Source organism: Castanea sativa, chromosome 1, assembly GCF_040712315.1.
Source record: "Castanea sativa cultivar Marrone di Chiusa Pesio chromosome 1, ASM4071231v1".
Classification (NCBI taxonomy): domain Eukaryota; kingdom Viridiplantae; phylum Streptophyta; class Magnoliopsida; order Fagales; family Fagaceae; genus Castanea; species Castanea sativa.
Genome location: NC_134013.1, coordinates 24,771,556 through 24,799,510, shown reverse-complemented (window position 1 = coordinate 24,799,510; position 27,955 = coordinate 24,771,556). Strand labels below are relative to the sequence as shown.

Sequence of the window (27,955 nt, the reverse complement as noted above, 5' to 3'; positions counted from 1 at the left end):
AGATCAAGCCATATTAAGGGCATGTTTGGTAGCAATATTGGGGGTTTTGCTTTTAAAACAATGTGATAACCAAGAGTTAAAAGTGTACTGCAAACATGTGTTTACAGTACTCATAATGGGGAAAAAAAAAGGTATTTGGCACCATAAACATTTTTTTCAAAACTAAAAATACAATTGGTGTTTGGAATGAGCATGTGTTTTTAGAATAAATTGTGTAATATTTTTAACATAAACAGTAGATGAACTATTACTTATGTAAAGAGAGAGAAAACACCCACACAAAGACTCATCAACTCTCCCTCTCTTCTACCTTTCCATTCCATTCCTCTTACTGGTCCGATGTTTACCTTTGCCATTGAAGCCGAAGCTGCACAATTTGTTTAGCAACCCGTTTGTTGTTGGGCAGTTGGGCCAATCTTTCGAGCGTGTTTCAAAGAGGAACTCCTAAAGCCTATAAATCTAGATCATGACCAAATCCATTTCTAGGCTTTACCTTTACTGTTCTTGAGCCAGGTATACAAACTTCCAATTTTTACAAATATCAATTTTAAATCTTTACTTCTTTGTTTTTGTTTTTTCTAAATATACAACCTTTTTTTTTTCAACAGTGAAAGTGAGAGGTGGGTAACGACTGCATAACAAAGCAAACTCAGGTGAGTAAAGTGACATTTTTCAAATCACAAGTAGGCAACATAAAATCAAGTGTAACCTAATGTGAATAATCTATAATTATCCTTTTTTTAATATATTTTTAGAGCAATCCATCATCATAGAAGCCACGATTTCATTACATTCAACTCCTCCAGGTTTAATGAACTTCAACTCTATAACTTCTATTATTTACCAACATCCTCCTTTAACATCTTTGATTTCCCTGTGCCCACTATGCATATAGAACTGATGTAGGATGATATGGTTAGAAAATAGAAATAGTGGATAACAAAGAAAAACAGGAGAAATCCTAAACTTCACCACCTAAAATATGTCTGAAACCTTAAGCTTCACCACAGGGTGCTTGGATTGATCACCAAGCTTAGAGAAACATCTTTAATAAAAAAAATTTATTCAAATTGCACTGCCTCAAATCCATTCCTAGAACCTCTTTTTAATGTTTCAAGGATTACATGAAGTCACAATTACATTCCCAAATATCATCCCATTAAATCCTCAAGAACTTCATCCAACAAAAAGAAAAGGAAGAAGAAGAAGAAAACTTTTTTGTAATTTTTGCCCGTCACCTGTGTCAAGCATTGACAATGGCATTGATGTTCCCACTGGCAGAGGGAAGGGGGCTTGGCTTTTAAAAAACATTTCCTCCCTCTTATAATTTATATATATATATATATATATATATATATATATATATATATATATATATAATTCTACTAATGCCCCCCCCCCACCCCCCCAAAAAAATATATAATAATTATTATTGTGGCTCCATTGCTGTTACATTACCTGATATATTTGGTCCTCAAATGTGGACTCCTAGCTATAAGTTTTATATAAAGAAAAGAAAAAAATTTACAAGACCTATGAAACAGCAGAAGAATCAGCATTTTTTGGGTCAGCCCAGCTCACAGCTGGGGCATTATCACCTAGCTTAAATTTTGAGTTTCATCACCTTCTGCTGAATACTCGGCACATGCATGGATATGGTAGTCAACAAAAGCAAAGCCCCGATTATTGCTTGGATTCTTTGCATCTTGTGACCAAGAGTTTTATAAAAAGACAAAATTTAGTTACAAAATTAGTTGACCTTTATAAAATGAGTACATAGACGTGACACTGGTAAGTTGTAACCCACACAAAAGAACCAAACCACTGGCTGTGGTAAAACATCAATTTTTTAAAGGCACAGGGAATTCGGAAAATAAACAAAATATAAAGTATAAACAAACAATATCAACTATTAATAATAAATATATTTATAGAAACTACCATAAATATTTATAACTAGTTCACGCTGACCTTAACCAGTTCCACAGCAGTAACTACCATAAAGATGTATAACTAGTTCACGCTGACCTTAACCAGTTCCACAGCAGTAACTACCATAAAGATGTATAACTAGTTCACGCTAACCTTAACCTTCCTTAGATCCTGCTCACCCCAGCTTCTAGGAACATTACCAATGAATGAACCCTGCTTTGCTTGAGATGTTGAACATTTTATTTTTTCACCATGGAGATAAAGGGTTTACACAAAAGCATTTAACAATTGCAGCATACATAAATAACAGCAAATACCCCATAAGAAAATGATCTTAAAAAAATTTAGGTAAATTGCAAAATACATCCCTAAAGTTTGAGATTATTTGGATTTTACATCCTGAAGTTTGAAAAATTAGATTTTACATCCTAAAGTTTGGTTTGTTAGCAAAACTCCACCCTCTATTAGTTTTGGGTGTTAAATGACACGCTGACCTGCTGATGTATATTTTTTCTTTTTCTTTTTGCCAAATCAACTCCAAAAAACAGTGTCGTTTTGGAAGCACCAATAATGGTCTTTATTTTAAGTGAAATGGCGTCGTTTTGGGAGGCTGATTTGGCCCAAAAAAAAAAATACACATCAACATGTCAGTATGTTACTTAACAACTAAACTTTAAGGCGTAAAATTCAAACAACCCCAATCTTTAGGGGTGTATTTTGCAATTTACCCAAAAAAAATTTAAAAGTTCTAAGAAAGGCTAATCTTAATCTTTGAGCTAACAATAATAATTTTACTCAAACTCAATATTCAACTTCCCATTAAGTCGTCAGCTTATGTGGGGGAAAGGCAATAAGAAATGATCCACAGAAGGTTATGTTACCTTAAATTCAGTATTATTCAGCTCATCAATGACTTTAGAGGCTAATTCTCTGCACTTCTAAAGGTCACAAATGCAAAGCCCTTGTTCTCACCAGAATCTTCGTCTTTCATAATTTGAACCTGTTGTCATGACCATAGTGGCATTGATATAAATATTCACAAAAGGCACTTAATAAGATTACTTTTTATAGAAATGGAGCTAACCTATAGATCCACAAAAAAGGTCCAAGTCCCCCTAAGCATCATGGGAATGCCAACTATGTACACTTCAGAACCATAGCAACAGGGCAAGAAGTTCAGCATTTTTTTTTCTCATCCTCATCTTCAACCTTTGTCTTATCACCAGCTCCATTGGCATTATCAGTATCCTACTCCTTTTCCTCCTCTTCTTCCTCTACTTTTTCATACTCAACCTCTTCATTCATCACCTCCTCAGGATCATTGTCTTCATTGAGATCAGCCTTTTCATCAGACTCAACTGGCTTTCAGGCTCACTTGACCTTTCCACTTCAACTGGCTTAGTAATTTGCCCTTGCCTGTGGCATCTTATGTATCTAATTAAACATGCTGGCAAGGCAACTGTGAAGAAGGCACAGAGACCAGAAGAATTCATGGGAAAAAGTATACACATACCAAAAGGAGGAAACAAAATGAAAGGCCAAAGGGAGTTGCAGTCTTGCAGAGTATGAATTTTAGTGCTTTTGGTCAACAGGGTATGAACTTTAACTAAACCCACATGATGAGATAAAAACTCAAAAGGGGTTGCAATGTGAAAGACTTTACGAATGGGATGATGATTACATTAATAGCAGTACTAACAAGACTGGAAAAAGAGATTTACGAATGATACTTATATAAAGTTATAATGATCATAAAGGTGGTGCAAAATTTTCAAATAATGAATTCCTTGAATCAGAATAACGCTGCTGTAAAAAACCATATAAGCCAAAGCCCCCCCCAAAAAAAAGGCCTTTCACTATCAACAACCCTAAGGGTGCACATAACCCCATAAAATTTAAGAATACCAGAGAAGCACAAAAAAAAAAAAAAGGAAATAAATTAAGGATAATTGAATTAAATATGGAGACAATTATAAAGCTTCACAGTAAGCCAAGGCGACACACCAAACTCAAAAGAAGTTTCGAGGGTTATGCTTAAGAGTCATTCAGATATGAAAGGAACAACAGAGCTCAAACAAAAAGGAGAACAAAGCCACAAAAATAATACAGTTTCAAATAAACATACCAATTTGTGCAACTTCCTGCAATAAATTTAGACATAAAAGTTGAGACCAGGTATTTGAGGTGGACATATAAACATGATTTACATAACCCGTACACACAGTATCAATAATACGAATTTAAAATATAAAAATAAAAATAAAATCTTACAATATCTCCTGATAATTAACATAACCCAATGTTTAAACTTCCTGAACAAAAGGCACAAGAAGGTCAATAAACAATTGCGTGCCATCTTCATTTACAGACTACACAGACACATTCTTAAAAAGCAGAGAAGGAACATAAATCTACTATAAATTGATTTCATTATTTAAGGCAACTATGAACTATCTCAAATGGTCACATATATGATACCAAACTGTTATCCTAGGACTATATAATGCAGAAGATATATTCAATCATCTACCAAAACCCAATTATAGACAAATCCTTACCCTGATTATAAGAACCCATCTAAAATTCAAAACCCCAGAATATCCAAGGAAAATTTATGTCTCACCAAAATACAATAACTATCATTTACCAAATTCACCCAGATTCTCATATTAAATCTACATGAATGACTTAATTTTTTTTAATGACTTGATACTGACAAAGGATTCTGTAAAATTCCTTTTTCAGCACATTATATTCTTCCACCATATCATCAGATTATACATTAATGCTACTTAAGAAAGTATAAAAATAATTTCATGCATTTTTGTATTCCCAAATACAAGGGAGAAAATAACCTGAAGGAAAAAAAAGAAAAAGACACGTCTGCTAAGTTTTCATATCCAGCAAGCTCCTTTCCAGAGTGAGAGAACCTGAGCAATAAATAAACATGCAGTATCCCTCTCTACATATCTGGAATTATAAATGTAATAGTAAACATGTTTTTTAGTATAATAAGGATACAGAGCTCCCTAATGAAAACAGCTTATTGTATTATTTTTAAAAGCAGAACGAATAGATTTGTGAATGTAAACATCTAATTTTTTTTTTTTAAATCTGTGGGTTCCATAAGCAATTCTAACTACATTGAATTTATTGTCCTTGAAAAAATAACACTATTTATGCTTCATTGGTTAATGCAACCATGTGTTTGAATTTAATTGGAGGACCTAATGTAATTCAACTACAAAACTGTACCTAAGTTTTGCACTCAAAATCTGCTTTGAGTGAGTTTTCGTGTAAGGAAAGCAAAGCTTTTGTATTTTTCTTGGAAATTTTTTTTTTTCATTTAAAATAAATAAATAAATAACCATGTATATTGCCAGAAGAAGTTTACAATAGAGAAACTAAGGAACAAGTTTTCTGATATAATATCTGTGTCTCTCTTTCTCAACAAAATAATGTGCTGAGAGCTTAACCACAGTCCAAACATCTTTCTATTGGGCAACAACAGAAAGTTTATCAGTGATGCTCCAATCATCCATTAGTTTAACCTTCATTTCAGAGCAAACAATCTGGGCCTCTTGCAACCTCCCCTCCTGTCGAAGGCCAGTGATGAGCTCATTGAATGTACAGGCATTTAGGGGAAAGCCGTTATCAGACATGTCTCTGTACCAAAAATATGCCCCTGTGAAATCCTTTTGTTCACAATGCCCCTTAACAAGTATGTTATAAGTATCAGCTTTAGGAACAAATCCTTTAGCCTTCATATCATTAACAATATCCTTTACTCCAGACAACTTTCCCTCTCTAAAGTTCCCCAGAATCAAGCTATTATAGGTCATCTTGTCAGCACGAATACCCTGGTCTATCATCTCACGATACAAAGCAAATGCCTTTTGAACGTCACCATGTTTTGCATAACTGTAAATAAGTGCATTATATACAACTCGATCAGGAGACAAACCCATCTGTAACATTTCATCAAACAAATTCTCTACAAGCACTATATCTTTCTCACTGCATGCCCTAATTAGAGGATGATAGGTATTTAAAGTAGGTTTAATGCCCAACTTCCTCATATTTTCATATAAGTTGAGACATTTCTGGATGTTTCCTATATTGGAATACCCCGAGATTAGGGAGTTGTATGTGATAGCATCAGGAGTATAACCACAAGAAGTGATCTGGGAAACCAAATCTTCGGCTTCTATCATTGTTCCCCTTTTACAGAGCCCATTAATGAGCACATTGTAGGTTACAAGTGTTGCTCCTATCCCATTTTTCACCATTTCATCCAAAAACCTAAAACAATCTTTCAGTTTCCCTGCCGTACAATTACCATCAATGAGCATATTATATATCTGTGCATTTGGCAAAACCCCTCTTTCTACCATATCCCTAAGGATTATCTCAGCTTCAAGAAGCTTACCATCCTTGCAAAAACAATGTATGAGAGAACCATAGCTTACAACATTTGGCTTTATCCCTTTATTTTCCATTTCTTCAAGAATCTGGAAACACCTAACAAACAATAACTTTCGTCCATAGCCATCAATAAGGGTGTTATATGTCTCAACATTTGGGGAAACTCCTTTCTCTACCATCTTCTTTACCCACTCCTCTGCCTTATCCATCTCCCCCATGTTACAAAACTTGTCAATTAAAGTATTGAAAGTGATGCAATTCGGCAGCAACCCATGACTTCCCATTTGTTCAATCGTCAAAATGGCTTTGTCCACATCACCCCTTCGACAAAATCCATTTACAATAGTGTTATACATTACCTCATCTGGAACAAGTCCATTCTCAATTAGCTTCTTCAATACCTTCTCTGCCTTTTCCATCTTCCCTTCTTTGCACAATCCATTTAACAAAATGCTACAAGTATAGTTGTTAAACCTTACACCTTTTCCAATTGCTTCTTCATACAAAGCCAATGAAGCCTCATCATCACCACACCTCAAATGCCCATCGAATAGAATACTATAAGTAAATCCATCTGGCACAAATGCATGGGCCTCCATTTCTTCCAACATCCTCTTGGCATCATCCATTCTCCGTGCCCGACAAAGCCCACTAAGCAATGAATTGAACGTAACAAGACTCGGCTCCACATTCTCTGCCTTCATCCTTTCTCTCAAACCAAAGGCACCCTCCAATTCCCCAACCTTACAATAACCATCAATCAACGTATTATATGTAACCAAACTCGGCACCAACTTCCTCTTCAGCATTTCATCAAAAACCTTCTCCGCATCCCTCATTCTCTTCTCTTTACACAACCCACTAAGCAACACATTGTAAACAAACACATTAGGACTCACCCTGCTATTCTTCATATTATTCAGCAACTCAAAGGCCCTATTCAAGTCCCCCAACTTCACCGCTGCCAGAATTGCCTTACTATACGTGAACCTATCAAGTCGAATACCCAACTCCAAAAACTCCGAAAACAAATCCAGTGTTCTCTTAAACTGTTTTGAAGCCACCAATGACTCAAGCAACATATTGAAAGAAGCCAAAGAAGGAAAAGTACCATCTTTCTTCATTAAGGTATACAATTCTGTGGCTTCAGTTGTCATTTTGGACTCTGAACAAACCAACAATAGCATGTCAGAGAAAGCAGGCTTCATGGAGGGTGAAGAGAGGGAAAAGAGGGTGAAAAGATCAGAGGGCGAAGAGAATGGATCTTTGGAGTGAACGAGGGTCTTGATGAGCCTATGAGCGGTTTCCATTTGGCCATGTTGGAGGAGGATTCGGAGCTTTTGAAGTTGATCAAGGCGTTGTTTTTCATGAAGGGTGGTAGGGTTCTGATTTTCTGTTGGGGTTTTAGTAGGGTCTTCAGGGGTAGAGGCTGAGCAGAGGGATTGGGAGAGAGGGACTGAGATGGGATTTTGGGGTTTGGTTGGAGCAGTGAGGAAGAGCTTGGGAAGAAGATGGACACGCCTTGCCATTTGAGTCTATCGGCACTCACCTACCCAAAAAGTAAACAAAATTATACTATTGTTATGTCCATTAAAAACACACAGAAATTAGAATCAAACAAATACATTACAAATTCAATAGAGTCTAAAGCCCTTCATTGTTCATACTTGAGGAGCTAAAAGTTTTTGCATTTCACCCAGGCTCATGCAATTACACACCACACCCAAAACTTCAGATTAAAAACAAAAGAATCCAAAACTTGGAAACCCCAGTTGATAGGAGCAACAACCCAACAAATACATAATGAAACTATGGTCAATTTTGCTTCAATTTTCAGCAAATATAAATAGTCACATTATGCCACTATGACAATCACAAAGAAAAAAAAAAAGACAAATGTAAGTTTTTTTTCTTTTTTCTTTTTTACAGATCAATGACCAGCAAGACTGTAGTACTAGAAAAACTTATTGAGCAAGAATTCTAGAGAGAGTACAGGAATAAACTCGTCCAAATTCATCAAAACTAATTCTCAAAATACCCAAATAAGCAAACAAAAACGGCATTAACATTTAAACACCAACAACCACTCAACTTATACTAAAGCATGCTTTTTGATACAACAGAAGTAGCACAACCTTTAGGTTTCATAACACAAATTACAACTCAAGTTTGGATGAAAATTGAAAAACAAATAAATTTAAACTTAAGCAACCAAAGAAAAACAAAATAGAATAGAAAGCAGAGACTCACTGAGCTTGGCAACGGGCTTATACGGTGGTTACGAAGGCCATGGTTACCCTTGAAATTGTCTGTCTCACTTTCTCCAGCCAAGAAGAGAAGACGGCCAACGGCTGAGGGACGTGTGAGGGTCGAAAGCAGCTCCGGTTTAGGCTCACGCTTTTTTCTTTTCTTTTTTTTCAAAGAAACTGCTTTGGCTAACACTAGCAGCAGTAGGTACTGCTCCTAGGTAATAAAAATAAGTGTAAAATGTAAATTCCACTCTCTTTTTATTGAAATTTCTTCTCAAAAAAAATTAATTTTTAATTGAAATTCATTTTAAAACTTTAAATTTAATTTCGTTTAATTGAATTCTTTAAGGTTTCAAATTTATTCAATTCAAGTTTTTTATCCAATTTCAGATATTTTATAAAAATTTTATGTGATAATAATTTTAATTATTTTTTTAAAAAATATTTTTAATAGTTAATTGCATACTTAAGGACAATTTTTTAAAGTAATTGGATGAAAGGTCCAAATTAAAAAAATTTAAAACTTAAAACATTTATTTGGACAAAAACAAAGTTAGATAATTAAAATGAATCTTCCTTTTCACCTAAAAATAAAAGTTTAATAACCAATTTTGCCTTTTTATTTATTTATTTATCCTTACCATGAACAAACCTGACTTGATAACTTGTGTGATTAAAACAAAAAGTTTTATGTTGACTGAATGCCATCTTGGATTGCACATGTCATTTTTTTAATAATACTTTTAAGTGGTTTATTTTTGTTTAATTATCACTTTAATTCATAACATTTACACCATATTTTAAAATGGTTCCTAATATTTTAAATATGATAGTTTAGTCATAATATTTTGGTCTTATATCAAAATAATTTGCAACATTAACCAGATTAAAAATTTTGATATAGTTAACAGTAAAATAACAAAGTATTGTGAAAAAATTAAAGTTTTTTTTTTTCATTCATAAACATACTTTTTTTAAAGCTCGAGTAGAATCACCTACTACTACCCGATTCTCCTCCCCTCCCCTAGGGAATGCCAATGGACCATCTCAAATTCTCAATAGTCCACAATGTCAATAGACTTACTTTGAAACCCAATAAAAATAGATTTTTATGGCATTGGTCAATAGGAGCCTAGCAATTTTTTTTTTTAAGTTACCGTATCACTTTGAAAATATGGGATCAAGGACAAGGAAAAGGAAATTTCCCGATCAACAAAACACCACAAATCTACTCACAATTCCTACAAAAAAACTTCCAACTATGTGCAAGAAGAAAACATTAGGCTTAAATAATCCTTGTCATGACTGATGAGATGGGCTTCATCTTCTTTGCCTAATAAATGAAAACACTTTCTAATTCCAACAAAAACCTGTAACTTCTTTGCAAGATAGGCTTTAGCAATGGTGGTAGCAAGCATGTCGGCCAAGCTAGAGGAGAAAGAGGTCGAGGTAATTGGGTCTTAATCCTAATCTAGGAGAAGAAAGAGCTCAAAAGGCGATTTGGGTCTTAATCCTAATTCTAAAGGTCTTTAGCCTAGTTTAGGCTACAATGTGGACACAAGCCTAAGAGGTTGGAGCTAACCAATAACAAAAGAGGATGAAAAAAAAAATTCCCAACAATATTTTGTATAGCATTGTATTCTCTTCAAACATTTTCCAAAAAAGAAAAAAAATGGTCTTTCATAAATTATTTTTCTTTATAATTTACACGTAGTTGTAATTGTAAGTTTGTAATTTTTTTTTTAACCATGTGGCTAATTAATCATGTTAGCAAAACATCGTTGAACTTAGAAAAAATGGCATTTAGTTTTTTTATTTTTATTTTTTTGTTAAAATGAAAATTGCAACCTTTAAGTTGATCGAAATTAACTAATAACAAAAAATTTTATAAATTTTTTTTCACATAAGAAAAACATTTTTTTTTAATAATGAAATTGAACAAAAACTTAAATCGAGTAAATTTAAAATTAAATAAATTTAAAATTTAAAGGATTAAATTGAAATGAAAGTAAAGTTAAGAAGATTGGAAGGAATTTGCATGCTAACGCAGTAGGGACAAAATATATAATAAGTTAACGTAGGTTTTGAAGTTTTAAGGAAACTAGCATCTCGAGTTTCAGAAACTCAAGATGTGTGTGAAACTCGAGTCTCAAAGACTTGCTTTTAGCCGTATTGTAAATGATGAGGTGGACAGAAAACGCCACATAGATCTCAAGTTTTAAATACTCGAGTTCTTTGAAACAGAAAATCAAGTCTTAAACACTCGATTTTCTTGAAGTAAACATTTTTGACACATAGATTTCGAGTCTATAAGACTTTAAATTTAATTAAAAATTACTAAGATCTCGAGTCTTAGAGACTCGAGTTTAGCTGGGCAAATCTTAAATACGCACTCACGCACACACACTTAGAACAGCTCTCTCTTCCTCATCCACTCAGCCTCACTTAGAACTCTCTCACCCACACTCATATCAATCCACACTCAAGTGAACTCTCTCACCTGTACTCATATCAGTCCACACTCACTTTGCTCTCACTGCCTCACCCACACTCACATTGCCTCTCTCACTGCTCCTCCCTCTCAACAAATTCATATATCAGGTATGGGTTTCATTGTAGTTGGGAATTATTTGTTGTTGGGTGTAGGTTAAAAGATTTTGACTATTTATTTTGTAGATAGTTAACATAACTTAGTTAAGATACATTACTTTGTTTGACCCATTTTTTTATTGTTAAATTTCATTTTTTTTTTCCATTATTGTTTGTTTGACCCATTTTTTGACTGTTCTCTCTCTTTTCATGAATTACTCTAACTCTGAACAATATACATGAAATGGGTTAAGTTTTTGTTTTGTGAAATTGAGTGATAATTTAACCTATTTCCGGGATTTGCCTATTTTTGGTATATATTAAGTTAAAGAAAATAGAAGTTTTGCAATTTGCTTTAAGCCTTGAATGTATGTGCTGGTGTTGCAAGAATTATAAGGGCTAATACTGTTCAAGTCTGTTATGCCTCAAATGATACATATAATGCATGTATAGCAAGTCCGCTTCCCAACTATTGACATGATTTGTTGTAAATTGGAATAACATCACGTTCACTTAAACTGACTATTGCTACATTGTATTATCGTACATTATCACAATAGGTCTCTTGTCAACATTAGTTGTGAAAAATTTTGTGTCCTTCCTACTATGTGCCACTCCAATTGGTTTCTGGGTTAAGTTTTCCAAGTTGGGAGGAGACAGAATATGGTCTAGTCTTTGAAATTGAATAATAAATTTGTGAACTTTTGATTAATCATTTGACACCCATTCAAATTTTTTCTATTTCCTATTCTTTCACTGTTTTTTTTTTTCTTTAATTATTCTTAACTCTGAACAATATATTATGTAATACTCTAATAAGTTTGTTGGTTAAGTTTTTCAAGCTGAAAGGGGAAGAAAGTATCATCTAGTCTTTGAACTTGGGTGTTAGCTATAATTTATAAACTTTTTTATTAATCATCTGTACAATTTTGAAATGTGAGGTTGATGACTTGCTTTGTTTTGTTAACTAACATAGTAACTTGACTCGAATAGGTTCACAATGAGTGGAATTGATATCGTCCTATACTATGATGGTCCGCTTAAGAACGCCGATGCGGACCAGGGATTGCCATTTGCAAGGTTGGGTATAAACATGGAGTTCACCCATATTGATCGTAGGTTGAAGACCCTTGATAAATTGAAGAAGACAGTTATGGAAGAATTGTGTGTGAATCCTGCTTTGCACAACGTACAAATTACTTATCGTATGCCAACTAAAATCTTCAAGGAGAAGATTAATTACAAGTATATGGCGATAAAAGCAGACAAACATGTAAAGATGATGTTTGACAAGTTAGAGAGAATGACCGAAGTGACTATGATTGAGTTGTACATACAGTCGTGCAGAAGTTGGTATCGAGGAATTCCAACAAGCAACCACAAGTTTACAGGTTATAGTTCTGGATGCTCAATATGAGTATTCTACACATGTAGAGGATAATGTTACCCGCACCCACCTACAGTTATGAGCGAATAACATAAGATAATATAATGCCACTTAGTAAGTAAAAAGAGTAAATTCCATAACACACTGAATATCATGCAATTACTTACTTAAATACAAGTGGAGCATTTGGCCATGGGCCATAATCACATCTAGGTGGGGGCTCTATCCTCGGGCACAAGAATGACAACCTCGCCCATGCCCAATACTGGACCAATTGCAATGCCCCACCAATCTGTGATGACTCTTTATGGCTTGCCCGACACAACTCTTTATACAACCATGCCAGGCAACCACTACCCCAACTATACTGTCGCGGATCACGAAGGTTCCGCAGGAACTCCAAGAACATCAAATGCACCCTATCTCTTGACTTGTCCATGAAAATCTTATCCCTTAGTAGTGCTAATATATAGCGGCATACTGATGTATTTGCATCTCCGCTGCATCATGAGGCAGTGGCTCTTCAATGCGCTCAAAAAGGCGGCTGATGAGAATTCTTTGTCCCACCAGAGTTTTGTTGTCATTCCGTGGAACTTCAAAACCAAGCAACTCCTCGCACAGTCGCCTCCAATCCCCACCCTCCACAACAGTCGGCCCAACCAAGACCTCACCGTCTATAGGAAGTCCCAAAATGACCTCCACATCTTCTAGGGTGATTGACATCTCACCACGTGGAAGATGGAATGTATGAGTCTCCGGCCGCCATCGCTCAACTAGGACCGATATTAGGTAGTGATCTATCTCTCTGGAATGGGCCCTAAACAATCCTTCTAGCCCCACCAACTTGATAATGTCAATCACCCGATTATCTTGCATCGTGATGTTTGTCATCTCCTTAGCGCAACCATGGCACGTAAGTGGGCCTGGGTCCTGCAAAATGGATAAAAATTATAGCGGTCATTAGAACTAGATATACAACTTCGAAAGAACTTGCTAAAAGTCAAAGACAACGTAAAAATTAAAGTGGTTGTTAGAACTAGATATTTCACCTCGCCATTCCAAATGTCCTCTGATCGATGATGCAGTTGTTCCATCAACAATGAAGGATCTTCTGGACCAGGGCGCACAATCTCTGGCTCATCATCGATCCCAAGCTCCATGCTGCAAAGAGTGCTACTGTGCTACTGTTCTATCATACATAGTGGCAAACATACATTTTTTGGTGTGAGAGTCATCACAAATCAGGCATTACCACAACACAATGATTTCACATAACGATATAAAATATCAAACACATTCATTACCATATGTAATTTAAATCCATCTCTTTCACTTCTAAGAACAATACAATACATAATATAATGCCTAAATTTTTATTGTAATCAAAATTAAAATGTTGATATTGGTATTAATAACATGTGAACTTTAGTTTTTGTTATTATAATTGTAAGAACACAAAATACAATGCTTCTTTAGTCCTTATTATTTTTCTTATTGGAAAAAAAAATCCTTTTATATTTGATTTGCTTCTTTTTTAGCAAATTAAAAAAAAAAAAAAACTTCTTTCCTTTCTGTCTTTTGGAGTGGAATGAATCTTACAATCTATAACATATTATTATTAGTCTTAAACATAAATGGGCCTTAATTAGAATCAAAACAATCTGTCACCTAGAATACTCAATTTATAAATTTTTTTTTTTCATGAGGAAGTTTTAAACTTGGGGCGGCTAGTCCTATCTTAATTTGACCACAAAAAAAAACAAAAAAAAAAACAGCCCAGATCTATTACCCAACAAAAAAAGAAACCCATACATATCAATAGGCCCCCAAAAAAATAAAGAGTTCAAATTTGAATAGTAGAAGACAAAACGACACTGTTCACTTACTAATAACCTCAACAATTCCTGACATTTTTAGAGTGATTTTCATTTTTCAGGGTTTGTTTGTTTGTTTGTGTAATTATTTTGGAATGCTTAAAACAAGATGCCTAACAGAGAGAATGGATGTATTAACCTTCATCACCAAATCACAAATGCTAAAAGACAACTGAGGCACATCTATGGATAAAATAGGTACTAAAACTTCACATGAAAAAAATAGGGGAAAAATAAAACCATAGCTCATTTTCAATAAATAATATTACCATGCAGATTACAGACCACTACTACTCAACCAGTTTAACAATAAAACATATAAACAAGGAATTACAAAACCTATAAATTAATCCAAATGCTGATTGATACTATGAGTTTCAAAAACAAAATGTTGTACGACATAACCAAATTAATTGTTATAGCATGTCATTCTACTGTTCAAGTAGCCATAACAGGTCAGATTTTGGAATTTAAGCCAGACTAATCAAATCCACAAGAAATAGGTAAATTTATCATGCACTATAGATAACCAATTAAAAAAAAAGAAAGTTATTTAACAAAATCAGCAGACATAATCAACTAACATTCTTCTCCATTGGTATTTACTTGGACCAAGACCTTCAAAGGCTTTCTCCCAATGCTTGCAACCACTCAACCAAGTTGATTTGCAATCTGCAAGACACATAAAGCGTAGAAAATCAGAAAGAAACCAACCAACTTTTTCCTATACAACACCACTAACAACAAAGCCTTAAGCCCAATATGTGGGGCTCGATTATAGATCCTCAACAGACAAATCAAAGTCAGCCTCAGGTATGCTTTTTTGCCATTCTATCCTATCCAAACCAACTTTGAAGTATGTGTGTGTGTGTTTTCTTAAAATTTGTCATTCTTGGTTCACTTTATACCTTTTCATTCTACATAAAAATGGTGTTATCTATGTGGGTGTGTGTATGCTTCATGGGCAGTAGCAAATAAACAATAAAAACTCATTTACTAGATTGACCTAATTTCAGGAATACTTAATTAAAACTGATGCAGTAGCAAATAAACAATAAAGACTCAATTCAATTTAGACTAACTAAGCAAGGTCTCATAAGAGCTCTCTATCATCCTAAACCTCAATTTTTTTTCTCGGAAACCAAACATGAATCACCAAAACCCAAAATCATGAAATTCCAAAATTAGAGAAAGAGAGAGAGAGAGAGAGAGTATTCAGTAGAGAGAGAGAGTACCTTCGGCACGGTGGGTCAATGGAAGCAGTGGGGAAAGACTCGAGATCCTGTAATGGGAGCAGTGGGTTTGGGGAGCTTGAGTGCGCTCTTGAGGACTGGAATCGAAGGTGGAGCTGGCGAAGAAGAAGAAGAAGAAGAAGAAGAAGAAGAAGAAGAATGAGTGTGAGCGTGAGCGTGAGAGTGAGAGTGAGAGTGTCTGAGAGTGATACTGTCCGATACGAAAGCGAGAGTGACGAGTGAGGCCAGAATTTAGGTTTTAAGTGGTCAAAAACGTGTTTCTAAAACTCGGTTTTAGTAAAAACATGGATTAGAAATCGAGTTTTGGACACTCGATTTTCTAAATGGAGTTTTATAAACTCGATATCCACGTGAAAAAACTTGGTCCACGTCAAGATATGAAAAACCTCTAAAATCGAGTATTAAAAACTTGAGTTTTATATGAATCTCGAGTTTTAAAAACTCGATATACTAATTTCTCACATTCTTTTTAATCCGGGCAACTAACGATATTGTTAGCATAGGATAGTTATTTGAAAAAAAAAAAAAAATCAAGAAGATTGAAATAAATAGTGATACGGGCAATTTGCATTTTTCTTTTTCTTTTTTCCTTTTTTATTATTATTATTTTATTTTGGTGGCAAAACATCTTCTAGTTTGTTTGAACTTTGAAGATGGGGGAGCGGTTAATGGCTTCTACCTGAATCGGTGCGTTTCAAAATTGGATTTGTCTCATGCATTCTCTGGTCGCAGTCGCAGATCTAACCACCTAACCTGACTCTCAACTCCTCTCGCTTCGAATCCGAAAATCCATCACAAATTTGCTATTCAACTCCATCAACCATCATCGTCGTTAGATCGCAGCCGTAGATCGGAGTGGAGCCCAAACATGGTGCTAGTATCGGCCGTACGCGATTACATCAACCGGATGCTGCAGGACATCTCTGGCATGAAGGTTCTCATCCTCGATTCTCACACGGTATCCTCATTCCCAAACACTCCTCTTTTCATTTCTCTTTTTATCATTTTATATCCACTCTCTATTTGGATTTTGGATTCCTAGAAAGTTTGACGGAAATGATTTATAAATTTCGAGGAGCAATTGAATTTCCCCCTTTTACGTGTAACTATTAAAGGCTTCAATTCAACGGATTTGGATTTCCTTTTTTCTAATCGAATGTGTTCAGACCTCTTCGAGTATCTGACAATGCTTCATTGTATTGTGTGCACGCGTGCTGTCACGTGTACAAATTTATTGTCGTGAAAAATTGTGAATTCTGGTGATTTTTTTTTTTAAAATTTTTTTATGAAACCCTTATTGTATGAGAGATTGTTAGCTTGAATTGCTAATGTGGCCATTCGATTTTTTCACGAGGATTAGCTAATCTGACAATGCCGCATTGTGTTTGTTACATACGAATTGGGTCTAGTGGGTTTAAGCGGGAAAAGAGGGATGCTCATCAATTTGATTAATGATTTGCAGGTTAGTGTAGTTAGTGTCGGGTATTCGCAGTCGGAGCTTCTTCAGAAAGAAGTATTCTTGGTAGAATTGGTAGATTCCATTTCCAAGTCAAAAGAATCTATGTCACATCTTAAGGCAGTTTACTTCCTTCGCCCCAGGTCAGAGAATATCCAGCATTTGCGGCGACAGCTAGCTAGTCCTAGATTCGGAGAGTACCACCTATGTAAGTTTTGTTTAATTACCTTATAATTTGAGAGGAGCAACAATGTCATCTTGCCACTGAAATTGTACTTCAAAAAGTTTCAAAATTTACGTTAGTGATTTTTAGCTGTTGATTTGAAGCTTTCTTTGTTTGTATACTGAGTTTCGTACAGTTTTCTCCAATATATTGAAGGATACTCAGATTCATAATTTAGCTGATTCAGATGAACAGGAAGTTGTCCAGCAGATTCAGGTAACTCTTTCACTGACTAAACGCTGTTTTGCATTTACTAAAAAAAAATTTGTGGTTGATATTTTACATTACTGTTTTTCATTTTAGCTATTCTGAAAATTCATATTCAGCTCAAATTTGGAAATATATCATAATTTGGGAAAAAATGGGTAAACTTATGGTACCATTAGCATGTCATTGTCACGGGCTTGCATTTATGGGGTTGGTTAAACATGGTTCTAATTCTTGTTCTGATGCATGAGTGGATGTTATCTTATTTGACCTCGTTGTTTGTCACCTCATATTAACTTCAAAGTTAGATATAATTATTATCTCAAACCCTCGTGCACCCTTGATGCGATAGTCACTCCACAAATATAAGTGCTTGTGGGGTGTGGGATGTAAGATGTAAGGGCTGAGGTTCAAGTCTTCAGAAGGGAGTTTCATACACACATACACTCCGATTAAGTTAGAATAGAATTTCTATTACTTATAAAAAATTATTATCTTAATCTTGCAGGAATTTTATGCAGACTTTGTAGCAGTTGATCCATACCATTTCACTTTGAATATGCCATCAAATCACATTTATATGCTCCCAGCAGTTGTAGATACTTCAAATTTGCCGCACTTCTGTGACCGAGTTGTTGATGGTATTGCATCCATTTTTTTGTCCTTAAAAGGAAGACCTATTATTAGATATCAAAGGACTTCTGATATTGCTAAGAGGATAGCACATGAAACGGCTGTAAGTGAAGTACTAGAAACTGTAGTGTAGATATTACTTGTTCATGATATGTATTACTGAGTTTGATATGAATTTTGCGCATTCTGATTTCAGAATTTAATACACACACATGTAGATATTACTTGTTCATGATATATGTATCACTGAGTTTCATATTAGTTTTGCACATTCTTTTTTCAGAATTTCTTTTTTTTTTTTGTGTAAATTTTTTTTAATTGAAAATTCAATAATTACAACAGGGGAGGGGGGATTTGAAACCTGGATGTCATAGACACACCAGGAGATCTGTTTTCAGAATTTCATGCACTCACATGCGTAGTTTTTTTTTCCAAGAAACTGATTGATGATTTGTGTATTCATGATATTTTGTATCGTTGTTTATTTTATTGGATGCAGTTTCTTCTTCTAATATTAGGTACATAGAAACCTGACTTTTATTCTTTTTTGGGATGTATCAGAGGCTGATGTACCAGCAGGAAAGTGGGCTTTTTGATTTCAGACGAATGGAAGTTTCCCCATTGTTGCTGGTAATTGATAGGAGGGATGATCCTGTGGCCCCGTTGCTAAACCAGTGGACATATCAGGTATTTGGGGTTGTCAGTACAGGTTTACTATTTGTATGAGAAATGCCTCTTTGTTTTGATATAACATGGATGGTTTTATTATGTATTGAACTCATTATTATATCATGTTCCATAGGCAATGGTTCATGAATTGATAGGTATTCAAGACAACAAGGTCGATATGAGAAACATTGGCAAACTTCCAAAGGATCAACAGGTTGCATTGCATTTCCTTGTATAGTGCACATATTTATTTTTATGGTTTATGTTGCTAAGAAAATGGTCTTTGTTCAATTCATACTCACAGGAGGTTGTGTTGTCATCAGAGCAAGATGTCTTTTTCAAAGCTAACATGTATGAGAATTTTGGAGATATTGGGATGAATATCAAGCGATTGGTAGATGAATTTCAGCAGATTTCAAAGAGTAACCAGAGCATCCAGACAATAGGTTTGTATGAAGCTTGATAAATTCAGATTTACGAGATATTTTGTTACTAAATGAGCACGGTTGCTTGAGGTATAACATTCCACCATTCCAACATTTTGAATTTCTGCAGAAGACATGGCCAAATTTGTTGACAATTACCCTGAGTACAGAAAAATGCATGGAAATGTTTCAAAGCATGTGACATTGGTCACAGAAATGAGCAAGATAGTTGAAGAGAGAAAACTCATGTTAGTTTCACAAACAGAGCAGGAGTTGGCTTGTAATGGTGGTCAAGTGGCAGCACTTGAGGTAGTGTAATCAATTGTATAGTGTCTTGTTTTTCTCTAAATATTGTTTATGTTACTTCATATCTATCCATGAGCCTACTTAGATACATGTTTTTCTAGATAATTTATAATAGAAATTATTATAAGATGCATAAGTATGGTTTCACATTTGTAGTCCCACAACAATCAGTTCTTATAAATTGAGGATATGATATTATTTTCTGGACAGCTATATGATCATGAATCAAGCGCAATGAGTAGATTATCCTTGTAAAGAAGGTTGAAGAAAAAGTGTTGTCTTGGATCAATTTGTTGTATGCACATACACTCAGCAGACATTAAGATGGGTTATGTTATTTACCCAATGTTCAAATATGGTGGGGAAATGAATTTACAAATTGTAATTTGTTAAAATATATATAAAAGAAAAATGATGACCTGGTGAAAGAAGTTTTTTAGTTTTACACATTGGAACTTATAATAAACTTGAGTGGCTACACCAACAGCAACTGCATTACTAGCTCCCTGTGTTACTATTTGTAAAGCATTACACAATATTTTCAAGGAAAATAAATTGTTTTTTTTTATTGAGACCCTGAAAATAATTTTCTACCATTTGGTTGCGCAAAATCTAATCTGTTGAGGAAAAGAATAGACTAGAATGGAGGAAAATAGTACATTTGGTCAATCCTAACTAACCTGTTGAGGATCCATAGCCAACCCCAAAATTTTGGGACTAAGGTTGCACAAAATTCATGTTAAAACCTACAAAAAGTTAGTAGGTGGTGGTGGGAGGAGCTTCTGGGTTATCTTATGGGGGGGTGGGGGGTGGGTGGGGGGGGGGGGGGGGGGTTGGGGTTGCAGCGGCATAGTGGGGAGAAGTTGGACAGGGAAGGTAGGAAGGTGGTCTGGTATTTGGTTTTTTCTAGAGTTAGGGGTATCTTTCTAAGTATGTAAAAAATAATAATTACATAATTGTTGGTTGTTGGTCAGTTGTTGGCCTTGGGTTTAAATTTACTAATGGGTAAGGCTGTCTTAGTTATGGGCTTTTATGTGTGGTCTTTGGTCCAATTCATTTAGGAGTTTGTTTATTAGTCAAAGGAAGACTTCTAGTTCTATTGGGAAAAGTTAAGATCTAGAGTCTATACAAGTGTCATTGCACTTAAAGAAAGATGGAGTTGATTAATAAAAAAATGAGTGTTTTGAGTATTGAGGGAACTTTGGTCTTAATGTTCTGTTCTTACTTTCAATTCCCTCTTTCTTTTCTCTTTAACATCTTTTTTTTTAATATTAGTTTAATTGAAAATGAGAAATACTGTGTTCACTATGATGAATTCAAAGTATTTAAAATTACAAGCAATTATATAGAAGGTACCATGGAGTTTTTGAAGTCAATAATGGAATTACAAACTGTAAAGCCCCATGTCCTAGCCCAATCAAACAAGGTATGGATCAGCAGAGATTGCAGTTGCTCAAGGGATCTATCAGCATCTTCAAACATATGGTTATTCCATTACTTCGACACTAACCACATCAAACATGCAGGCACACTGAGAGAGGCCAACAAAATGTTACAGGGGAGAGAGAGATTAAAGAGCATGGAATATGCATTATACAAATATCTTATGGTTGGAGAAACAATAATGATTCAAAATATATTTTAGAATATGATAAAACCATAAGCAAACACATTTTGGAGAGATTTAAAAGCCAGATAAGCCAGTTTCTTTTTTGTTGGTGATAAATAGCTTCTCTAGAGGTTTTATGTAAGTTTTTTTGAAGTTTCATAGGCGATTAGAAGTTAATGACATTATTCAATAGGATTAACACAAAATTTGTCTTCTCATTAAAATGAAAGGCCTGTGCAATAAATACATAAATACTGCTTGTTTGATTACCTAATTTTCCTTTCTGTGTTAAAAGATTATAATGCTATTTGGTCTTCTGAATTATTGTTTATATTAGCATATCATGTTTGTGCCCTTAAAGTGTCCATCTACTGATATTGAGTGTTGCTACATGCACCGATTTTTAGAGACATTTTCACACACCCCCCCCCCCCCCCTCTCTCTCTGTGACACATGTACTCTTACATGGGCGCACCACAAAACACTGGAGAGGGGGAGTGAAAAGGTCAGTGGTGTCAATAGACTTACCTACTGATATATGATTTGAGATAATACCTGAATTTGACAGCTTGAAATTAGAGCAGGAAATATATAGTATAAGGTTCGAATGTTGAGCAATGACCTTCCCTTGCCAAACTTCAATGCAGGCAGTGACAAATCTTTTAAACAATGAAAGTGTATCTGATATTGACTGTTTACGCTTAGTGATGCTCTATGCTTTGCGCTACGAGAAGGAAAGCCCTGTTCAATTGATGCAGCTTTTCAACAAACTGGCTTCTCGGTCTGCCAAGTACAAACCAGGGGTAAAATAAGCAAACCAGCATTTCTGTTTTGCATGCTTTGATGCTTTAGTAGAGCAGCAAATTTGTTGAAATTGTTGTGGTCCTTGCTAAATTTTAGATGATTCGCTGGTTTTGAAAAATTGGCAATCATGGTATGACAGCTTGTCCAGTTCGTCTTGAAGCAAGCAGGTGTTGATAAGCGAACTGGGGATCTTTTTGGAAATCGAGATCTTTTGAATATTGCTCGTAACATGGCTCGTGGACTGAAGGTTGGTTAGAAACACTGTACTTTCAGGCTTTCAGCTTGCGGATGTGGTTAGTTGCTTATACATCATTTTCCCACCTGCTGTAGGGGGTTGAGAATGTTTACACCCAGCACCAACCTCTTTTGTTCCAAACCATGGAAAGCATTTTCAAGGGACGGTTGAGAGATGTGGACTACCCATATGTTGGCAATCACTTTCAGCAGGGCAGGTTTGTTTTCTAAAATAACTGTTTCTTCCCAGAAAGGTTGCAGTTTATCTCTTGCAAGTTTTGGAAGGTAGCATGGTTTCTTTCCACTGTTTTAAAAACTGGACCATACCAGCCGATTCAACCAATTCAATCAGGAACTCCATACCAATCCAAATATGGCCTAAAACCAGATTTTCTGAAAAACTGCGCTTAACTGAATATCCTGTGGTCAGACTGCAAATCCTGGCAACCAGAACTTGTTATGCATGTGCATGTACATGTTCATGTATGTGTGTTTGTATGTATGTACATATATGTTTGCATTTTATCTTGTGCCAAGATAATACTAGTTATGTAACTAATTTTACTATTTAATAATGAGAAGAGTTTACAAGGAAAGACCCACTTCATACAAATTTCTCAGTCTAAAATAACATATTATCTCTCATCAGATATATGATGCAAATGTCTTAACTTTCAGCACTTGTTGGAAGAAGTTATGCTGGTCTGTAACTTCCACCCCCAACCCCCTCCCCTCCCCCAAAAAAAATAACAATACAAAGAAATAAAGGTATTCTGGTCCGTAAATGGCTCATTTGAAGCCAACCACATTATATCCACATATTTTATGGCAAGTCACACACCAAGGGTGGAAGATTTATTAATTAGGCATTTCTTATCTTTGGGAGTTTGGCCTTGTATATATTTTGGGCATTGATGCTTCACCGTAACACTATGCTATATACAGTCATAGGGATTTATAAGAGTTAACTGAGGTGGCTGTGTCCCCTCAATTTGTTGAAGACAGGCAGTTCTTAAGCCATCTAGCCTACCCCCAGAACTTAGATTATAGTTCATTTAATGGCAACTATTACTGTTTCTACGTAGCATCTTGATTCCCATACTACCAGACATCCAAATCAGATATATTATTTTGATAAGTAATAAATTTTATTAAGAGGGGGAAAAAAAAAAAAGAAAGAGCAATCCTAGTGCATGGGATGTCTTCGAGGAAAACACATAAAAAATTATATAAATAATGGTTTTCATTAAGTGCAAAAAGGGGCACAATCCTTGTACATGGGATCTTTACTAAAAGAAGACCCAAAAGAAATAAAATTGACATGTACAAAAGAAACACTAAAACCAATGAGGTCTAGCTTAAAGAGAATCTCCTTCCCATGTAAGAGCTAGGTGGAGGGTGAGCTTGTGTAATTACCAATAAAAAAATGCTAAAAAGAGGGGAAAAAGGACTAAGATATGAAATTAATGTTTATAAATTCCAGAAACAAAAGTAATAGTAAGCTAGAAGTAGATGTTGATGTCAAAATCAGATATATATGCCCCTGATCATGCCTTTAACGATTGGGAATTGGAGATAGTAGTGGACTTTCTTTGTATTGGAGTATAATACTCCTGCTAGGGAGGTTGGGGATCAAATGTGGTGGGTGCCAAAGAAGAAAGGGGAATTTGATATTCGCTGGTATTATAATACACCAAGAGGTTCCTTTTTTATCATATTTCCTTGGAAAGGTATCTGGGGGGTCAAGGTACCTAGATGGGTTTCATTCTTTGTTCGGACTGCGGCTTGGGAGAAGATACTTACTAGTGATAATTTGAGGAGAAGAGGTTTCTCTATTGTAGATGGGTGTTGTATGTGTAGGTATAGTGGGGAGACTCTGGATCATTTATTGATTCATTGTGAAAAGGCAAATCAGTTGTGGTATTTTGTCCTTAGATCCTTTGGGGTCTCTTGGGTTTCCCCTAGTGATAGATCTTCTTTTTGGATGTAAGAATTGGTTGGGAAACACTCATCCGACATTTGGTATTTGATTCCGTTGTGTTTGATGTGGTGTACTTGGAGGGAGCTTAATAGTCATACTTTTGAGGATGTGGAGAGTTAAGTCAATCAGCTGCTTGCCTCCATTGCTGACACCATGTTTGATTGGTCTTGGGTTTGGGGACTCACATCTAGTGAATCTGTCCTGATGTCTGTAGATACGCTTCTTTCTTGTATACAATGTTTGTAATCTTTGGCTGATTTATGTTTTTTGCATGAAGTAGTCCTTTTTTGATAATACTTTTTCTTGCCTATCAAAAAAAAAGTCTCTCTACCATTTTTACTCAAGTCTCCTATCTTTCCCCTTCATTTTGCTATTACATCCTACAGTAAAGGCTTTTCAAGCATGGACAGACTGTTGTAGGATTGAACATTAATTTATATGTGAGATAGCCTTTAAAGTGAAAGTTATAGGCTTCAAATAAAGATTTTCAAAAGGTTTTGGGTAATATAGCTTGAATGATAAACACTTCATCTTTGAGCAGGCCACAGGAAGTAGTCATATTCATTGTTGGAGGGACGACATATGAAGAGTCACGTTCTGTTGCTCTACAAAATGCCAGCAATTCTGGAATTCGTTTTATACTTGGTGGTTCTGTGGTTTTGAATTCTAAGAGGTATGTATGCTTTGGAATCATCATTGTGATTTTAGAAGCATGCTATCTGTGGTTCATGCTTGGCACACACTAGCTTTAAATGCAAACTTCTATGGCCTTCATCTTTCTTGCATCAGCTGCAAAATTGAGAATGTAGTTGTAGGTTGGATTGCTTCAGGTTAATATGACAATTGGTGAAACTTTTTTGTGCTTGTGGATTTGGGTTTGACATTATTCATCCCATGTAGGTTGCTAGCATGCAATGATCTGTAGCTTCTTAAAATTTTTTTTTGAGTTCCATTTTGGCCCAAGCCTAGAGATTGGAAGGTTGTAAGCAGACGTCTAGCATATAACTTCAGTCACACTTTACTGAACTTAAATCTCAACTAATACAAATCGCCATAAATTGTATTTATTTTAGACTTCTGTCATATGTATAGGATATGTTTAGTTATATAGTGATAATTTTAGGCTAGTTTAGTCAATCAATGGAACGTAGTTAAGTGGAAACCATCCTTTCTTTACATGATGTTCCTCTGATCCAATATTCATTCTGGCAAAAAAAAGCAGGTTTCTGAAGGACTTGGAAGAAGCTCAAAGGATGGCTCGTTCCAGCACAGCAGTGGTTTGAAGCCCATCATATGTGTCTTGAGAGCCATTTAGATAATTTTTTATGGCTTTATACGGAGCTTTTTGACCAGTGACTCACAGTGGTGAGATTGTTAATGAATGTTGGGAGGAGGGACTTGATGGGGGGTCAACAGAATCAACCCACTTTTCTTGCATCAGACATCCAATATTCACCAATTTTCAAAGGAATAAAAGGTAAATAGGTTTTGAGGCGGCTAAATCCATTAGGTAATATGAGATATTACTGATTCACGAGAAACAATTTGCAGATAGCCATATCGCTTGTTTAACAGCACTGCCTTGCATTGTTAAAGATGTAAAATCACATACATACATACATACATACATATATATATATATATATATATATATATATTTCTTTTTTTGGTTGTATACATGTTTGATATATCCTGGGTAGTTGTATAATTGGACAATATTGTGAAAAGTTACATTTGGGCACATATGGTTGAGTCAGGGCCACGGTTTTTGTTTATACTTTAGCAAATCAATGTTCTGGTGACATGGGAAGTTTTTGAATATTTCTGTGTATATAACGGGTATTGAAACTTTTGCTGTGCTGGTGATTACATATATTTTGACCAGGATTTTTTTTTTCCTGGTGTGTTGTATGATGAATCAATAATATCAGGCAGCATCTTTTGCTTTTTTTTTTTTTTTTGTTGATAATCGGCAGCATCTTTCGCTTAATTTGATTGGCATTGTGTCCAATTATATGCGACTGTTGCATTCTAGCCATCTTCCAAATTGCCAACGACGCAAGCTTGCCTTTACGCAAACACAGACAATCGGTCATATAACCAAGCTGCTTGTAGATTGCTGCGGAAATGTACTACCTGATTCTTTTTACTTACTAAAGAAGGATGGTTGTGAATTGTGATATCAATCTCTCTCTCTCTCTCTCTCTCTCTCTCTCTCTCTCTCATGCAAAGCATACACAATGAAAAAAAACTGTAAAACAATAAAAATGATGGGGCAACACTTATCAAAGTTGATTGGGTTAAATCATTTTTTTATATATAAAAATCATAATAATATATGGATTTTTTTTATCTGAATAATATATGGATTTAAACCAATCAAAAAGAATTCATTTAAATCAGAGAAGTAAATTAATTTATATCTCTACTCATAGTTGAATGGTAAATAGCATTACATAGCCTATCAAAAAATGAAGAAGAATTACATAGGTAATGACTTACTTTATTAAAATAAAATAAAATAAATAAGTATACTATGGATAAAAGTATAGAAGTAAAATTGAAATATTTTTGTACACGTGTAATAAGAAAAATGTTTAATGTGTTTTATATGTTAAAAAAAATTCTTAATAATTTCGTGTATTTTTGTTTGGTACAATGAAAATAATTTTTTTTTTAAAGTATGTGTGTAATATAAAATATAAGTACTCATTACATAATATAAAATTTATCACATCATATATATAAATTTTTATTATTATAATGTAAAAATTATAATAGTGTACATATAAATTTAATTGGGCAAAAGATTTTGTAACCAGCAAAAAGGTGGTTACATAATCAGGTCACGTTGAAAAAAAATAGATCAGGCCATGTTGAAAAAAAAAAAAAAAAACAAAAAACGTTGAATAGATTAGGTCAAGTTGAAAAAAAAAAATGTTGAATAGATCAAGTCACATTGAAAAAAAAAAGGTGAGGAGAGGACATTTTCTATAGCACTTTTCTCCCCAGATTTTCCTTCTAATTTGGGAGGAAAAAAAATGTGGGCTCGGAATGAGAACTTTCTCCCGGGTTTTCTCTCCTTCCTATTTTCCTTCTCCAACCGAACAGTAGAAAACAACATTTTCCACCTTATTTTCCTCTCTCTATTTTCTATCCTCCCTATTTTCACCCCAAACGTATGGACCCTTAGGGTAGAGATGATAAGGATGAATGTTTTTTTTTTGTTGTGAAATGAGTGTTATCCTCTCTCCCACCAATTTCCAGTGAAATTAGTGTGCTCACCTTTTCGTTGTTGTCCCTTTCCGCATGTCCTTACCCTAACATTCAATAGCATGAACTTATAGAACTTTGCATTTTTTATTCCCCTCATGTTAACAAATTCATAACATGTATTGTATTATACTCCGTAGTTTCAACTTAACCAAAACAATGGAGAACTGGAAGGATATGATCCCATATTTTGAGACAAAGAATTTTAAGGTAAAAGAACAAATCTTCTTATAATGGACTAAACTTAAGTACAATACTTAGAACACATTTGGTACGTTGTAATAGTAATTATATAGGAATATGAATAAAAATTACAAAAATAGAAGAAGATATAATGGAATAATTATTACTATTCATTTGTTTGGTAACAATACAATAAAGATGTTGAAGTTAAAGCCTAGTTAAATTAAATTTCCTAAAAATTCC

At 34.8% G+C, this 27,955-nt stretch overlaps 2 protein-coding genes across 2 annotated transcripts; one reads left to right on the top strand and one right to left on the bottom strand.

Moving 5' to 3' along the window:
* Positions 1 to 5,254: 5,254 nt before the first annotated feature.
* LOC142622425 (uncharacterized) lies at positions 5,255 to 8,793 on the bottom strand. The gene is made up of 2 exons (XM_075795888.1): positions 8,608 to 8,793; positions 5,255 to 7,906 (listed from the first exon to the last, which is right to left on the bottom strand). The coding sequence occupies exon 2, from the start codon at positions 7,884 to 7,886 to the stop codon at positions 5,427 to 5,429; it is 2,460 nt and encodes an 819-aa protein (XP_075652003.1). The 5' UTR covers positions 7,887 to 7,906; positions 8,608 to 8,793; the 3' UTR covers positions 5,255 to 5,426.
* A 7,491-nt stretch (positions 8,794 to 16,284) lies between these two features.
* On the top strand, positions 16,285 to 26,213 carry LOC142639703 (vacuolar protein sorting-associated protein 45 homolog). The gene is made up of 13 exons (XM_075813848.1): positions 16,285 to 16,667; positions 17,172 to 17,373; positions 17,525 to 17,604; positions 18,104 to 18,331; positions 18,790 to 18,915; positions 19,031 to 19,111; positions 19,202 to 19,343; positions 19,453 to 19,631; positions 21,885 to 22,040; positions 22,181 to 22,288; positions 22,372 to 22,493; positions 24,798 to 24,929; positions 25,479 to 26,213. The coding sequence occupies exons 1-13, from the start codon at positions 16,578 to 16,580 to the stop codon at positions 25,537 to 25,539; spliced, it is 1,707 nt and encodes a 568-aa protein (XP_075669963.1). The 5' UTR covers positions 16,285 to 16,577; the 3' UTR covers positions 25,540 to 26,213.
* Positions 26,214 to 27,955: the final 1,742 nt, after the last annotated feature.